The 16,881-nt window shown below is 50.1% G+C and overlaps 1 protein-coding gene across 4 annotated transcripts in view; it reads right to left on the bottom strand.

Moving 5' to 3' along the window:
* The window catches only part of OSBP2 (oxysterol binding protein 2), a 229,594-nt gene that overhangs the window by 78,267 nt on the left and 134,446 nt on the right, over window positions 1-16,881 (bottom strand). The window contains exon 1 of one of the 4 annotated variants that reach the window (XM_010360654.2): window positions 7,296-7,374. The exons of the other annotated variants lie outside the window; for them this stretch is intronic. Within the exon in view, the coding sequence (XP_010358956.1) occupies window positions 7,296-7,374 (79 nt within the window). Of the gene's footprint in view, window positions 1-7,295; window positions 7,375-16,881 lie in introns of those variants that run through there. 4 annotated transcript variants of the gene reach the window in all.

The following is a 16,881-nucleotide window of genomic DNA, read 5'->3' as shown; positions in this document are numbered from 1 at the left end:
GCAGTGGGCAGGGTTGTGCCCTGCAGAACACTCCCTGATGAGGTCAGAGGAAGATGTCCATCCAGCAAACCCCTCAGTCCCAGCTCCAGCTCAACCCCATGCAGCCAGACTCAGGCCCCTCTCCCCGTTTCACTAGCCACCGGAGACCTTTTCACTTAGTCTCCCAAGCCCTGCTCCCACTTTGGCCCCTGTTGGGTCACCTGTCTTAGCCTAGCACCTAGGCAGCCCTCTTTCTCTATGCCCAGAGGCAACAGAGGTAATTGTGCTACCTGCAGAACCAGTCGAATATTATTCCTAATAAATGTTTTTTAAACAGGGCTGTTGCATATGGTTGAGCAGGTTGTACATTGCACAGCCCTAGGGAGTACCAATCACAACAGACACTATAGATTTATTTTTATTACAACACAAATCCAGCAAATGGAAGAGTCTTGTTCTGACAAATGAGTATATTACAACAGTTTAAAAATAAGTAGAGGTATGGGACCAGCATGGTGGCTCACGCCTGTAATCCCAGCACTTTGGGAGATTTGGCTCATGCCTGTAATCCCAGAACTTTGGCGGGTGGATCATTTGAGGTAGGAGTTCAAGACCAGCCTGGCCAACATAGGGAAACCCCATCTCTACTAAAAATACAAAAATGAGCCAGGCGTGGTGGCAGGCACCTGTAATCCTAGCTACTCGGGAGGCTGAGGCAGGAGAATCGCTTGAACCCAGGAGGCGGAGGTTGCAGTGAGCTGAGATTACACCACGGCCCTGCAGCCTGGGAGCCTCCAGAGCAATACTCCGTCTCAAATAAACAAACAAACAATAAGTAGGAATAAAGGGTCTTGAGGAAGAGGCATCTTTTCTAATCTGTGCAAGGTGCCAAGTGAGCCCACAGCAGCCCTGCACGCCAACCTGAGAACGCCAAATGAACCAGCTCCCTGGAGAGCACGCTATGTTCTCCAGGCTCCTTGGGGCCATGAGTGGCAAAGAACCTTGACTGCCTGGCTGGGGGAGCCTGGGCCTGTCCCAGGCCCATCGCCCCCACACTTTCAATACCTTCCTCACTGTCACTGGGCATGCTGTGGCACAGTGAACAGCCACGAGTGCACAGGGCTGGTGCTTGGCCCAGGAGGGTCCCCTCTTCTCTGCTGCACTCCACCATCATGACCCTCTTTCCTCTCCAGGCCCTTCCAGTCCAGTACAATTGCCCTCTCGCTACCCAGAGGCTCAAGGTTGGCATGAAGCCTGTTTGCTGACGGGGGGTTCTGCATAGCCAATAAAAGCACTGGGGGAAGCCTACTCTGCCCACCTCTCTGTCTCCTCCCCTCCTTCCTTGAGCTCTCGCCCTCCCTACCTGTAGGCCTGCCCCTCACACAGTGACACTCACATGCACACAGGTGTGCTGCCCTCCTGGCACCTCCAACATGCTGCTCCCCCCACGGAACACCCTTACATACAGTGTCCCCAATCCACCCCTTAGCTGCCTGCCCATGTCGGGCCCTCTGCTGGGATCCTTGCCCACTCGCAGTGCCTTTCCTCAGAGCTCATGGACTCCTGCATGCCTCAAGCTCTGTGCATATTCTCAAATCTTCTGTACTTGGCATGGCCAGCACCTCCTGGACTCTGAGTGTGGCCAGCCAGGGCCATGCCAGTCCTCTCCTTCATGGGAAGGGATCAGCATGCAGGGTCAGAGGGATGCTGGCCTGGGGATGAGGCGAGCTGGGCTCTACTACTCCCAGCCCCTCTGGGCTGGGTGCCTGTCATCTGGCTGTGGACACTGTGCCCTACGCAGCTGCTCGGACAGAGTGAGTGACTGACAGACACTGTTGGCCAGCTTTTCTGCCTAACAGAAAAGACAAATTCTGTCTTCTCTTACCATTTGCTGTTCTTCACTCTGCCTCAAAAGCGTTGAAATATTCGAGACCTCCCTCTGGCATTTAGCCTCTTTCTAATGACAAGGAATCCCCCCAGATCACCTCTCTGTATTCCCCAGGCTCTGAGGTTCTGCCCCAGAAAGTGAGTCCCTTCCCTCGGGCCAGGCCCCTCAAGAGTTCCGTGAGCCCCCAGGCCATAGCCTTCCCCTTGACCACCATTCAACCAAGGCATGGTTAAATGCTGGGCGTGCAGGATCTGGCCCCACTCCGGCCTGTGTGATCTTGAAAAAGTCATCTCTCCTCCTTGAGCCTCAGTTTCCCCATCTGTACAATGATATGGCCAATGATCATCTTCCTTGCTACCACTGATTGAGCACCCTTCCGTGGGCCACCGGCTTCCCACTTTTCCCTTATTTCAAGTTGCAGAGGAGCGTCACCCCCCGATGAGGTAGCTGAGGTGACTTCTTCCATATCTCCCCTAGGTCTCATTTGGCTCCAAGGACCGGACTTGTCCCAAGCCCACAGGCCCATGGTTGCCTTGACAGGTTGACTCCTTGAAACCGTTCTTCTTGGTCTCTATGCAAATTAAGGCAGTAAAACGTCACTTCCCCAACAGGTCTGCTTGTAAAATAATGTGCATGCTTATAAGGAGCCGGACTTATACTGGAGGAGATGGAAAGGATACTAAGAATAATGAGCAGCCACCATGTGCCAGGATGGGCAGGGGCTTCCATATGTATTACCGCCATTAGTTTAAGATACCAAGTAGAATTCTCACCACCTTAGGCCAAAAGCAAGCGGCCAGAGGCTCTGCCATGTTAGGTCTTCATGACAGAAGGTACCGCTTCACAGTGAGTCACACCAAATAACAGTGACAACTCGGTGTGGGAAGACATAAATGGGGTCAGCACTACCATGAGGCCTCCTTTCCACAAGCCACATGCCACCTCCAGAGCCGGCAGAGCTGTGCTCTCGCCACTCACTTCACATCCTTTCTTGCCCATCTGTCCTTTCTGATGTAACCCACTGGTAAGTCCCCTTCCTATATCTCACCCATCATGAGGTCCTGACACCTCGCTGAAGCCTAACTGAGCATCCGCAACCTCACCCGCCTACCTCTTACTCATCCTCCGATACTCAACTGAGTGTCACCTCCTCCAGGAAGCTCTCCAGGATCCCCCCACCCCAGGTTCACCTAAGAGCCCCACTGCCCTGCCTGAGCTTCCCTGGTTATTCCAGAGGTTCACAGTGGGACCAGAAGGGAAAGGGTGGGGGCAGGAAAGACTCCAGCCTGAGTCAGGGAAGTCCCAGTGCACTAGGGGAATGCCCCAGAGGAAGAACAGGAAGCTGAGGCCCCCAACCAGAGAGGATGCTCCTTGTCCCCTGGCCTCAGATGGCCCTTCCCTTCGTTCACTTCCAGGTGGTGGGCTGGTTCCAAATACCAGTTAGACAAAAGTGCTGAGTGCTAGAGGGGAGAGGGTGGCATTAAGACACAGATGAAACCCAGCCTCCACGTCTGGGAGCTTACAGCCTCCAGGAAGGTGAGACTTGCATCCAACAACCCAGTCCTGCTACAGAAGGGGCCCATGAGAGGTCCGAAGGAGGGGGCACCTCCAGCCTTGGGAGGTCAGGAGAAGCTTCAAGAGGAACTAGAATGGGCATTGCGCCTGCAAGGATGTATTTATTATGAGGGAGGGGCAGGGAGATTGGGCCAAGTAGGCCGAGTGAGGGTGGACTGGGCATGCTATGAGACCAGGCCTGAGGAGTGGCAAATGTGAACCCCTGGGAATCAGGAGGACATTCTGCAGGTGCAGGGAAGAGATGAGAGCACAGAGCCAGTCCCTCGCTTCAGGCCTTAGTCCTCCCTCCCAGGAACCTCAGCAGATGCCAAATATAGAGAGTGCACTTTGGCAAGCTGTCCCCTAAAAGTCCCCATTTGTGAATTTTTGAAGGACCTCGTGTCCTCCATCAATTCCCAGCTGATGTTCCATGAGGCTCCTTCTCTGTCCTGGCCTTTAAAGATGCAAACACGTCATCAAAAACAATAACCCCTCAGAACATTCCAGGACCTGGTGCTCACATCATAGCCACTCAGAGAGGCTGGCGCACCCTTGCCACCAAGTTTTCTGGGGGTCTGTGCAAAGAACCTAACCGCCTGACCTGGTATGCCCCCCTGATGGCCCGTGTTGGCAGCCATCGCCCTGATCCCCTCCTGTTTCTGTGACACATCACCCAGTCAGCTGCAAGTTCGGCTCAGCTCTCTCCACTGGGCAAATCAGAGCTGGGTTCAGTATGAAGGCTGGCTCATGGGCACGCAGTGGTGCTTTGAGGCCGCAGATGAGAAAGTGATGACCTTGGCAGTACTATGGTCAGGGCCTGCCCAAGGCCACCAGACTCTGACCTCTGGTGAGCCCACCATGCCAGGGCGTGGGGTTCATATGTTCTGTTCTCAGTCATTTATGTTCCAACCAGAAAAGATCCACGAGTCCAACACAGATCTGCACATGTGCATACACACATAAGTGCACACATACAAAGGCAAAGTGGAGAATGGCCAAGGACTGAAGTCAGCACTTACAAGAGACCCCAGGTGGGTGCTTCCCCCTTTTGTGGCCCACCAGGCTCTGTTCGAAGCACACAGAGACACAGATACATAGGTGATTGACAGACTGGTAGGCACAGATGCATAGTATCTCATTTCAACCTCCCAGTAATCTTGCCGGGTAAGTAAGGTTTTTTGTGTTTGCCTCCTGAGTAGCTGGGATTACAGGTGCGTGCCACCACGCCAGGCTAATTTTTGTATTTTTAGTAGAAACAGGGTTTCACCATGTTGGACAGGCTGGTCTCAAACTCCTGACCTCAAGTGACCCACCCACCTCAGCCTCCCAAAATGCTGGGATTACAGGCCTGAACCACCGCACCCAGCCAAGGTAAGTAGGTTTAACGCCATCTTTTAGATGAGGAAGTTGAGGCTCAAAAAGCTAAGAAGCTGGCTGAAGGCCAGGCAAGCAGTGACACTGTGCTTTGAACACGCCATTGCCCATGCTTCCCTAGGGCTCCTCACATGCTCCGGCCTGGGAGCAGGGTGGGGATCTATTTTTCTGGAACCTCTTTCAATCCATGCTTCCACCTGTTTACAAGGGTCGGGGTAACGGAGACTCACAGACAGGCACAGACACACAGCCCAGCAGCAGAGTCAGGACAAGAAGCCAGGTCTCCTGACAGCCCAGCTCTACCACGGGACCTCCAAAGTAGGGGCCCATGTGACGCACCTCCATAAGGTAAAAGCCTGTCCTGCCACTGAAATGGGCACCACCTGGACCTCATCCCTTGGCATCCCGGAGCAGGCAGCAAGCCCAGCTCCCTCTTCAACTTGCACAAAGATGAGATTAGGTGCATGATGAAATTTCACCAGAACCCTTTTCTCAGGGGAAACTTGTCTGCGGTGACACCTTACCAGAATACCCTTCACCATGTCTAAAACATAAGGCCAGTCTCACCCTGTTTGCATGCTGAGGACGAGGACCCAATCAATTCCCATAACGATGTCAGGGGCTAGGTGGCTCCCACCTCCCAAAGCTGATCCCTAACCAGGCGTCCCGCAACCCCTAGCTACGTATGTGTTTGTATGTGGAAATCTCATAAAAACAGATTTCCAGCTTCTCTTGAAAACACCCTTCTGGCCTCCCCAGGCCCACTTTCACACAGAGCACCTGAGAGACAAACTCTCTGTTCACCCCTACGGCCTCCGACATGGAGGCTGAGTTCTGGCTGCTCTTGACTGCTGCTCTCGCTGCTGGGCCTTCTCCTGCTGGTGCAGCAAGCTCTGCTCCAGGCCCTGTTCTAAGCACAGTGCCTACCAATGCACAACCTCCTGAGACTCCTCCTCCCCAGGCTTGCTGTGCATGGCAGGACACCAACAGGAGGATAAGGTGGAGGGCTGGCCTGGAGGGGTCTGGCCGTCAAAAAGGTCACCCCATCAGTGGTCTCAAGATACAGCTACTCTGGTCACACCTGAGGTTTCCTACAAAGGTGACATTCCCCCACAACCAAGCCAAATGCTAACAGACATCAGGTCCAACGCTCCTTGTTAACACTTCCAGACAATGACAACCAAGAAAATCATTAGGTGAGCCAAGAGAAGAAAAACAATGTCTTTTCTTTTTTAAACTAACTCCAAAATTCTCCCTCGGAATAAATCCATCCAAACCGATAACAGAAACATCACTGAAACTTCACGTAAAGAATATAACTGCTTTAGAAATGACGCCATATCCAAAATAAAAACTGTAAACTAAGACCAATCCTCTAAAACCAGAACATACACTTTGGATGAAATTTACTTGCAAGTTTCCTTAAAGGACTCTTAAGACGGAGGTGTAGTACCAACTCCTAAAGAAATACATTTGAAATGTTTACAACTGCACACACCCTAAGACCTCATATGGTGTTTTGAGAGAACTCACATGGTTGGACGGGATTCCCGGGCCAAGGCGTGCAGCCTGCAACTTCGAAGTCCTCTGGAATGGACCAGGGTCTTATGAAGCCATTAGCATAACCAGTAAGCAGGCAAAGTTAATTACAAGGTTTATTACAGATCAGAGAGCGCTGATATCTAAAGCAGCTGTTTCTAATAAATTTGTGTTAAGTGAAATTCACCGCCTCTGTGTCTTTTAGGTCTACAAGGTTAAAGAATCCTAATTTTCCCCAGAGTTTCAGATGTTAACAGAAACACTCATCAAGGTAAATACAGTCAAGTTTCACTGACGCAAAATTTCCAGTAAAGAAGGTTTCAAGCATCAGAAATTGCAGGCAAGAGCTTAGAGAGTTTGTAAGGCCTCCATTTAAGACAGCTAAGGTTTTCCCCCATGCTAGGAAGGGCCCTTGGGCTTGTGAGCCTGCACACCCCAGGGCGGTCATTCAGGATCACCACGGGAGGGGGAGGGGGTGTTGCTCAAACCCAGGCGGCCACTAGGAGAATCATGCACTGAGCAAAGCCGACACCACTGGTGGCCCCAGGATCAGGCCCTTGTGGGTAAATCAGCGACTGTACAGGGGCTCCAGGGGCATGCCGGCCCCAGGCCAACTCTGGGGAAGAAGAGGTAGATAGGCGGATTAAACACCGACCGCCGCTTCCCCCTTCTTTTCATAAAGATATAGATTATATTTCGTTTTCTTTTCGCATAGGTTAATTAGACGGACAAGTCTCTAGCCGCAGCCCCCTCTCCAAAATGCCCCGCGCGTGAAGCAAGCCAGGAGCGCACGCCGGCGGGGTGCGGGGACAGGGGTTCCCCGAGGCTCCCCGCGCTCCCCACGCCGCGAGGGAGTGACATCAGAGGCTCGCGTGGATCGATCACTCAGCAAAGCCCGGCACGGGCGTGCATGCGCGGGAAGCCTGGCCTCCCTCCGGGTGGAAGCCCGGCAAGCACTAACCCTTCTTAAATTTATTCAGACAGCCAGAGCTGCAGAAGGAGCGCAGGGAGGCCGTGTCCCAGCAGCCGCGTCCCTTCATTCCCGCGGCGGGGCAGCCTCCTATCGGCGGGGCGCTACATGGCGCCAGGTCCCGGGGGCTTGCACGGACGCGTGCACAGCTCGGTGGGCCGCCCGGCGGAGGCGGCGGGCACTCGTGGGTCCCGGCGCCGCGTTACCACAATGCACCACTGCCGCCCGCCACCCGGTGCACGAGCGCGTTAACCCCGTCCGCGCCGCGGGAGCCGAGCCCAGCCTGAGCGGCGGTGCAGCCTCCCACTTCCTCCCGCCCCAGAAGCGCTGCCCCGTCCCGCGTCGCCTGCTGGTCCGCGCGACCCCGCGGACGCCCGTGCAGTCTCCCCACTTCAATGTCACATTTTAATACTGTCCCCTGCAGCAACAAGCTCGGCGTTGCTTTATTTCAAAGGTCAAAGATGCCCTTGAGAGCTAAGGGGCACGTGGGAAATGGGGATGGCCAGGGGCCTGACGGTGATTCCAGGAAATCGGGGTCACCTCTGAGACCTGCTCATCTTCTGACCCCGCTGCGGTGGCTGGTGCACCTGTGTCTGGCCACCTGCAGCCACCTGGCCACCATGCGGGAAGAAGGCAATAGGCAGGGCCCGGGGGATCTGGGCTCCCTTAACGCTGCTGCCACAGCAGGCATCTGGTCATAACGTCTGTATTTTCCCAGGCCTTTGAACACAACTCCCCTGTCCAGCTGCCCACAGGCATAACCAGTAAGCAGGCAAAGTTAATTACAAGGTTTATTACAGATCAGAGAGCGCTGATTTCTAAAGGAGCTGTTTCTAATAAATTCGTGTTAAGTGAAATTAACTGCCTCTGTGTCTTTTAGGTCTACAAGGTTAAAGAATCCTAATTTTCCCCAGAGTTTCAGATGTTAACAGAAACACTCAACAAGGTAAACACAGCAAGTTTCACTCAGGCAAAATTTCCAGTAAAGAAGCGCCCGCCGCCTCCGCCGGGCGGCCCATCCAAATCTCCATAGGATGTGTGGTGGGCATCAGAAACCCAACTGTCCAAATCTGAGCTTCCCTATCCCTGCATCCCCATCCCCCATCCACTGCCATTTGTACCATACCCTTCCCCAACCCTCCCCACCTTAGCTAGTGACATCGTTCAGGTCAGAAACCCTGGAGTCATCTGTGACTTCTCTGTCTCTTAGATCCACATCCAGTTGGTCAGGACATCATGATGGCCGTACCGGTAGAATACAGCCAGGATCCCTTTATTCTCACCACCTGCATGCTGTTTCCGGGACCTACGATGCCCTCACCTTGCCTGTGGACTCTTACACAGCCTCCCTGCAAGTCTCCCTGCTCCCACTCTGGTCCCCACAGTCTCTGCACAATATAACAGCTGAGAGATCCTGCTCATCCTATGTCAGACGCTGACACTCTCCCGCTCAGAGGTCTTCAGCTCCACACATGGGCCTGCCCCACTCCTCTGCTGAGGCTCCTACTTCACTCTGCCCTGTTTATGTCTCATCTTTCCCACTGGACTATAGGTTCTGGGCCCTGGGACTGAGTTTTAACCACTGTTTCGTCTCCAACAGAGCCCTACCTACTGTGCCACCTTGCAGTAGCTCAAGCAAAGGAACTGATCAAATGTAATTTACTGAAACGGAATCCATTTTCACCAATTTAAAGCTTTTTCAAATACACATCAAATCTCCTGTTTTAACATCTAATAGACTGAGGGAAGGTGGTGCTGGGTCAATAATTCCTGTCCAGGCCTTTGAAGCAACTGAGTACTTCTTTCACCTAGAGAATTAATCCTTAACAATTGAGTTAGATTCACTGGCCCGGGGGGTTAGAAGGCATTTAGCCATTCTGGGCCTTGGTTTTCTGCCTGCAAAATGAAGAGCACCACGTGATGGAAATGGTCCCAGTGATGGAGTGTTGAGAACACCAGGCTGCATGCTTGACCTGCATTTCCTTGTTTCATTCTCACAGAAAAGGCTTGTTTGGTAAATTCCACCAACACCCTCTTTTACAGATGAGGAGATTAAGGCTCTGAGGTCAGGTGACTTGCCCAGGGTCACCAGGCTTGGAACTGGCCTGGTCTGGCTGATCTCGGAGGCCACACTCAGAGAACCATGCTCTACAGGATCCTTTACAGAGACTGCTGCTCCCTGGGCTCCCAGAGGCCTCATGAGAAAAAATGCGGAAGTCTGGAATAGTGTTTTGGTTTCTTTTTAATTTTATTTTTAAATTATTATTATTATTATTTTAGAGATGGGGTCTTACTCTGTCACCCAGGCTCGAGTACAGTGGCAGCATCACAGCTCACTACAGACTCGAACTCCTGGGCTCAAGCAATCCTCCTGCCTCAGCCTCCTGAGTAGCTGGAACTACTGGGACACACCACCGTGTCCAGCTAATTTTTACTTATTTTTATTTTTTGTAGAGACAAAGTTCTCGCTTTGTTGCCTAGGCTGGGCTGGAACTTCCGGCTTCAAGCAGTCCTCCTGCCTCAGCCTCCCAAAATGCTGGGATTATGGGTGTGAGCCACTGTGTTCGGTCGGAGCAGTGTTTTGAATGTTTTGGGGAAACGTTCAGAAACATACAAGCAATTTGTTTTTAAGGATTCGCATGTGTAAGAATAAATCCAACCCAAGGTATTTAATCAGGCATTATGAGTATTGTGGAATCTGAAATCTGGAGGACTCTCTAATGTAGAACTGTGCCTTCTGTCCTAGAGGCTGAAGACGACCAGGGCAGAGGAGCTGAGTGCCACGTGCCACGTTCACTGCTAGTGAACCCTGGTGCCACTGACCCTCTTTCTTAGCCCCGCTGTCTATTCACCCTCATCTAGAGCCACGCCTGGCTTACAGCTGGGTAATTGAGAAGAAAGAGAACAAAACATACCCCGGAACAAAAGGAAAATGGTACGAAAAAATACTTTTTAAAAATCATGTGGTCCCACTAAAGCAAACATACACACTATTTCTCTTTTCTATGTAATTATTTTACACTATAAGTCACAATAAAAAAAAAACTATCAGATTCTGCTCATGTGAAATACTTAAAAATCTACAGCCTAGCTGAACAGGCAGCCAGAAGGGTGCCAACTTGTCCTTAAAGAAAATATATTAGCTGCAAAGCCTTAGTTGAATTAGTTTGTCAAGGAAGCCGAAGAGACTGAGCCTAAGATGACTGATGGATTCTTGTAAGAGCTCCACTGACTGCCCTGAATCCTGTCACAAAGTTTCCCTCCTATAACCGCATGGGTGAGGCTGAACCCCAGCCCCGCTCCTGTGAGCCATCTATACTCATGCATCATGGGTGTCTTTTTTCAGTCTCCTTCTGTCATCCAGGCTGGAGTCCAGTGGCATGATCTATGCTCACTGTAACCTCTGCCTCCCGGGTTCAAGCCATTCTCCAGCCTCAGTCTCCTGAGTAGCTAAGATTATAGACATGCACCAACACGCCCAGTTAATTTTTGTAGTTTTGGTAGAGATGGGGTTTCACCATGTTGACCAGGCTGGTCTCAAACTCCTGACCTCAGGTGATCCACCCACCTTGGCCTCCCAAAGTGCTGGGATTACAGGTGTGAGCCACGGCACCCGGCCCATGGGTGTCTTTTGAACAGGTCTAGGTTCAGGCCTCCAGCCCTCTTCTTTGTGACCTAAAACCAAGTGCACCAACTCTGAAACCTTCCTGAGATTCACTTACCCCAAATATCCTGTGCTGGCAATCCCGGAGGCAGCTGCAACCCTCCAAACTCCTATCTGACCCCACATCAAGCTGGTTGCTCTGCTCACTTCGAACTCTTTGCTTTCCTTCCATGTCTACAGTTACCACTTTCCTTGTCACACCCCACCTGGCCTGCTGCTGCCGCAGCAGCCTCCCTAGAAGCTGGCCTCCCACTTTCACTTGCTACCAGAACATTACTAATCAGAATCAGTAATGAGGGGCTGATTCCTTTATGTTCCTTCCTTTGCTTAATAATGTGGCACACACACACTCAACAAATAATATTCATATTGATGTGTGTGTGTGTATCTGTTATTCATCCCAGTGCTGGATAGAGGCAACAGAGAGGTATGTCCCCCAGGCACTCATGGCAGCCCCAGAAACTACTGCAAGGCCTCAGGGACAACATGCTAGTACATTAAGAATTGCAAGCACATCTACACCCTACAGCCCAGTAAGGTGAACTGGATTCATCACAAGTGCAAAAAGTTCTGCACCCAATGCCATCTGTTGCAAAAATGAAGCACCCTAACTCTTAACAGCAGGTGAATTTCATCAATTCTATTTCATCAACTTCATGGAATATCAGGAAGCCATTTAGATTTATCTATTAGATGCCATTTATATAGGTGACAATGTCAGGGAAATAAGCAACCATGCTAAAAAAACAAAACGCTGAAAGGAAAAGAGCAAATCACACAACATATTTGTAACTCTGTGAAAAGTATGCATATAGCAACATGTGAAAACAGTAGGATTGGCTGGGCATGGTAGCTCATGCCTGTAATCCCAGCACTTTGGGAGGCTGAGACGAGCAGATTGCTTGAGCCTAGGAGTTCGAGACCAGCCTGGGCAACATGGCAAAACTCCATCTCTGTAAAAATACTTTAAAAATTAGCTGGACATAGTGGTGGATGCCTGTAGTCCCAGCTACTTGGGAGGCTGAGGTGGGAGGATTGCTTGATCCTGGGGAGGTCGAGGCTGCAGTGAGCTAAGATCAAATCACTGCACTCAAGCCTGGGTGACCCTGTCTCAAAACAAACAAAAAACCCAGTAGGATCACAGGTGAATTTCCTCAAGTCTGAGCTTCCTGAGTGCCCTGAGCTTTCTTTCCCAGGACACAGCACACTCACTATAGATTCCTATTTACTTGTCTGTCTCCCACATCAGACTGTGAACTCCTTCAGGGCAGAGTCAGAGGCCTTTTCTCACTATTCTCAGCCTCCAATGTGGGTCTAGCACATGGTAGGTGCAAGGGAATGAATAAATCAATCGAACTGCTTCATGAAAGCAACATAATCACTCATCAGGAGACCTTTTAGCCCCAGCCTATCAAACCACATCACCCCCCTGTCTTCCCAAGCCTTCCATCACCGTTCCCTCCTGTCTGCATTTCTGGTGCATTCTTCCTCACAACCCCCTTTCCCCTTTACATCCCTGCCTCTCCCTTGATGGGACCACATAGATGCCAGCACCAGCTTAGGAATCCCATGGGAGCAAGATCCAATGGTGGCCTCCTGACCCAAGTTGGCCACAGCCCTCAACCGCTCTGAGACCTGGGGATCTTTGGCTTCCCCCTCCTGGCCTTGGGCTCATCACTAATGAGGGGCTGGGGCCCACAGGGGAGAAGCAATGACCTTCTCTGTGCTTGTCTGGAGAATCAGGTTCTCCAAGGGTTTGTGAAGCATACATGGTCCTTGTGGGGATATCTTAAGAATGAAGCCCTTTAAAGCAGCAGTGTTCTAAGAATAGCCATTCTTAGATGCTGACTGCCATCCTCATTAATAAATGATTCTGCACTGAAGCCAAAGAATTAATTTGAGAGCAATTTGTGATAATGTGTTGCTAGGCAATTAAAACTTCCAAGGGAAAAAACTTTCCATTTATCATCGATTATTTTAGATCAGAAAAATGAAATGGAGCTGGGTGCGGTGGCTCATGGCTGGAATCCCAGCAATTTGGGAGGCTGAGGCGGCTGGCTCACTTGAAGTCAGGAGTTCAAGATCAGCCTGACCAACATGGTAAAACCCCATATCTACTAAAAACACAAAAATTAGCCGGGTGTGGTGCATGCACCTGTAATCCCAGCTACTTGGGAGGCAGAGGCAGCAGAGTTGCTTGAACTGGGAGGCAGAGGTTACAGTGAGCCCAGATCACGCCACTGCACTCCAGCCAGGGCAACAGAGTAAGACTGTCTTAATAAAAATAAAAATAAATAAAAAAATAAAAAGAATGAGGGAGAGGGCACCAAGGGCACCATTCAGTTTGAAAAAAGGGAAAAGTTAGGGGTGGTGCCTAGGCCTTACTGTCCACACATGCCCTCTGCTGGTAGGGGCAACAGGAGAGACAGAGGCCGCCTCTCTGGGAGCTGAGCCTGGAAGGTTTTGCTCTAGATCCAGCAAGTGGTTTCACTGGCATCCCTGCACGTGCATTTGGAAAGGGTGGCCTGCCGGTGGGTCAGGCTACTTGGAGGACCTGGATGGAGAGTTGGGATCAGTCCCGCCAGCTGGCTCTGAGGAGATCACCTTCTTCTCAGGCCCATTCGATTGCTATGTCAGTTATTAACCAAGAGGACTTTTGCTTGTTTAAGTCTAAATACTACTTTCACTGACAGATTCCTGAAGATAATAACAGCACTGGAATTCCCAAGGGATGACTGTCCATTTGTTTCATCTTCAATGATTCTTTTTAAAAAATAAAAGTGACAACAAAAGGAATTGAAAATACAAATCTATTGAATCTATTGTAGAATGTTCCTCCTTTGTTGGTTCTTTTTTTTTTTTTTTTTTTTTTTTTTGAGGCGGAGTCTCGCTCTGTTGCCCAGGCTGGAGTGCAGTGGCCGGATCTCAGCTCGCTGCAAGCTCTGCCTCCCGGGTTCACGCCATTCTCCTGCCTCAGCCTCCCGAGTAGCTGGGACTACAGGCGCCCGCCACCTCGCCCGGCTAGTTTTTTGTATTTTTAGTAGAGACGGGGTTTCACCATGTTCGCCAGGATGGTCTCGATCTCCCGACCTTGTGATCCGCCCGTCTCGGCCTCCCAAAGTGCTGGGATTACAGGCTTGAGCCACCGTGCCCGGCCCTTTGTTGGTTCTTAAAGCAACACCAATTAAAGCAGCCTTGGCATATCCTTATACTAAAATTGTCAAAAGTATATTTAATTATTTACAGCAAATGCCAGTGAGATTACAGTGCAGCTGGCATGTTCACTTGTTGGTGTCATGCAACATTGGCACGCTAGTTGCATAACATGATATTTTAGTTCATCAAGGTGCTGTGGTGCTGCTGCAGCCCTTAACTCAGTAATCTGACTCCTGGGAATTTTCCCTCAGGAAATAATTCGAGAGAAGCAAAAAGCTTTCTTTACAAAGATATTTACTGCATCATTATCTGTAATAGCACAAATGGGAAACTCAAATGCTCGACAGCTGTAATGATTCAAAATATTAGAGTATGGCAACTCAGTGGAATATTACGCAGCCATTAAAATGAGCATTTTTAAAAGGTAGGGGATGGCCTTTTGGGCTAAGAAATTTTTTAAAAAAGGAAAAAAAGAGAAAGATAGAAACTGTTAGCTATAATGTGCAGTGAAAAGGGAAGCGCATGAAGGGCCATGTTTAATATGATGCCAAGCAGGAAATACAAGCGTATGTCCCGAGGGGAGATGGAAGGTAACATGCAAACATCAAGAACAGCTTTGTGAGGGAGTACGATTACTGGGGAATTTCCTGCATTGCAAATGCTCTATCACACCATGCAGTCTTTCCCGCTGCAACAGTAAAAATGTAACAAGCTATAATACATTCAACTAATTGAATTATTATGCAAAACCCTTTCCCAAGAGGACAGAGGAAGTGCAGAAGAGACTGAAGGAGTAAGTGTCCTGCCCAGGGAGTGTGAGTTACGAGGACATGGGGTGGGGACACAGTTGGGTGACTAGTGAGCAGGAAGTCAGGGTAGTGGAGCCTAAAGAGGTTTTTTGTTTTGTTTTGTTAAAAAAGACAAGGTCTCACTCTGTTACCCAAGCTGGAGTGCAGTGGCATGATCTCAGCTCACTGCAACATCTGCCTCCCGGGCTCAAGTCATCCTCCCACCTCAGCCTCCCCAGTAGCTGGGACTATAGGTATGTGCCACCATGCCTGGCTAAGTTTTGCATTTTTTTGTAGAGATGTTGCTTAGGCTGGTCTAGAACTCCTCGGCTCAAGCCATCATCCCGCCTTGGTCTCCCAAAGTGCTGGGATTACAGGTGTGAGCCACCACGCCCAGCCCAGCCCAGAGACTTTTAACACCAGTCAGGTCACCCATAGCCCTGGGCTTTGGAGTCAAACACAGGAGTTTGAGCTCAGATCTACAAGCTGCTCATTGTGACTGAAAGCAAGTACAGGAGCCTCTCTGAGCTTCACTTCCCAGATACTCATCCAGACATGGTGCTGTCTCCCTGTAATGGGTTGAAATGTGTCCCCCTCAAAATTCATATGTTGAAGTCCAAACTCCCAGTATCTCAGAATGTGACTCTCTATGGAGATAGGCCCTTTAAAAAGGTAATTAAGATAAACAAGGTTACCTGATGTAAATGACGAGTTGATGGGTGCTGACGAGTTGATGGGTGCAGCACACCAACATGGCACAAGTATACATATGTAACAAACGTGCACGTTATGCACATGTACCCTAGAACTTAAAGTATAAAAAAAAAAAAAAGAATTAAAATACGTGTAGAGTCAGACTAACTTGATTTGTATCCTAACTCTGTCATCAAGTTTCTATATGACAAAGCAAATCGCTTAGCTTGGCATATATGAAGAAATCATATGATTTTGTGTTAATATTATGAACATAAATAAAATTATGACTACTAAAAAAAAAAAAAAAGATAAACAAGGTCATATGGCCCAGCACTGTGGGAGGCCAAGGCGGGCGGATCACCTGAAGTCAGGAGTTCGAGAACAGACCAGCCAACATGGTGGAACCCCATCTCTACTAAAATACAAAAATTAGCTAGGCGTGGTGGCATGTGCCTGTAGTCCCAGCTACTCAGGAGGCTGAGGCACCACAATCACTTGAACCCGGGAGGTGGAGGTTGCATGAGCCGAAACTGAGCCACTTCCCTCCAGCTTGGGTGACAGAGACTCCATCTCAAAAAAAAAAAACCAACGAGATCATATGAGTGGACCCTAATCCATATGACTGTTGTCTTCATAAGAAGAGGAAGAGATGAGGACACAAACATATACACAGAGGAAGGACCATGTGAGGACTTAGCAAGAAAGCAGCCATCCACAAACAGGGGAGGCCTCTGAAACCAAACCTCCCAACACCTGGAACTTGGACTTCCAGCCTCCAGAACTGTGACAGAATCAAATTCTGTTGTTTAAGCCACCAAGGCTGTGGCATTTTGTGATGACAGCCCAGGCTGACTCATGTACTTCCTTATGCAGAGCTGTGAGGATTGTATCTCCAGCACAGGCGGGCACTCAAACGTCATCTGGGGCCAGGCGTGGTGATTCATGCCTGTAATCCCAAAGCCGAAGCAAGTGGATCACCTGAGGTCAGGAGTTCGAGACCAGCGTGGTCAACATAGTGAAACCCCCATCTCTACTAAAAATACAAAAATTTGCTGGACGTGGTGGCAGGCACCTGTAATCTCAGCTACTAGGGAGGCTGAGGCAGGAGAATTGCTTGAACCCGGGAAGCAGAGGTTGCAGTGAGCTGAGATCGCGCCATTGCACTCCAGCCTGGATGACGAGAGTGAAACTCTATGTCCAAAAAAAAAAAAAAAATGTTATCTGGAAAAAGTGAGGTAAGGATCCCAGCACCAGTTGTCCCCACACCACTGCC

The sequence above is a fragment of the Rhinopithecus roxellana genome, chromosome 13, assembly GCF_007565055.1.
Source record: "Rhinopithecus roxellana isolate Shanxi Qingling chromosome 13, ASM756505v1, whole genome shotgun sequence".
NCBI classification, from domain to species: Eukaryota; Metazoa; Chordata; class Mammalia; order Primates; family Cercopithecidae; genus Rhinopithecus; species Rhinopithecus roxellana.
Note: the sequence above shows the minus strand (reverse complement) of the source record. Positions and strands in the feature narration are given on the sequence as shown.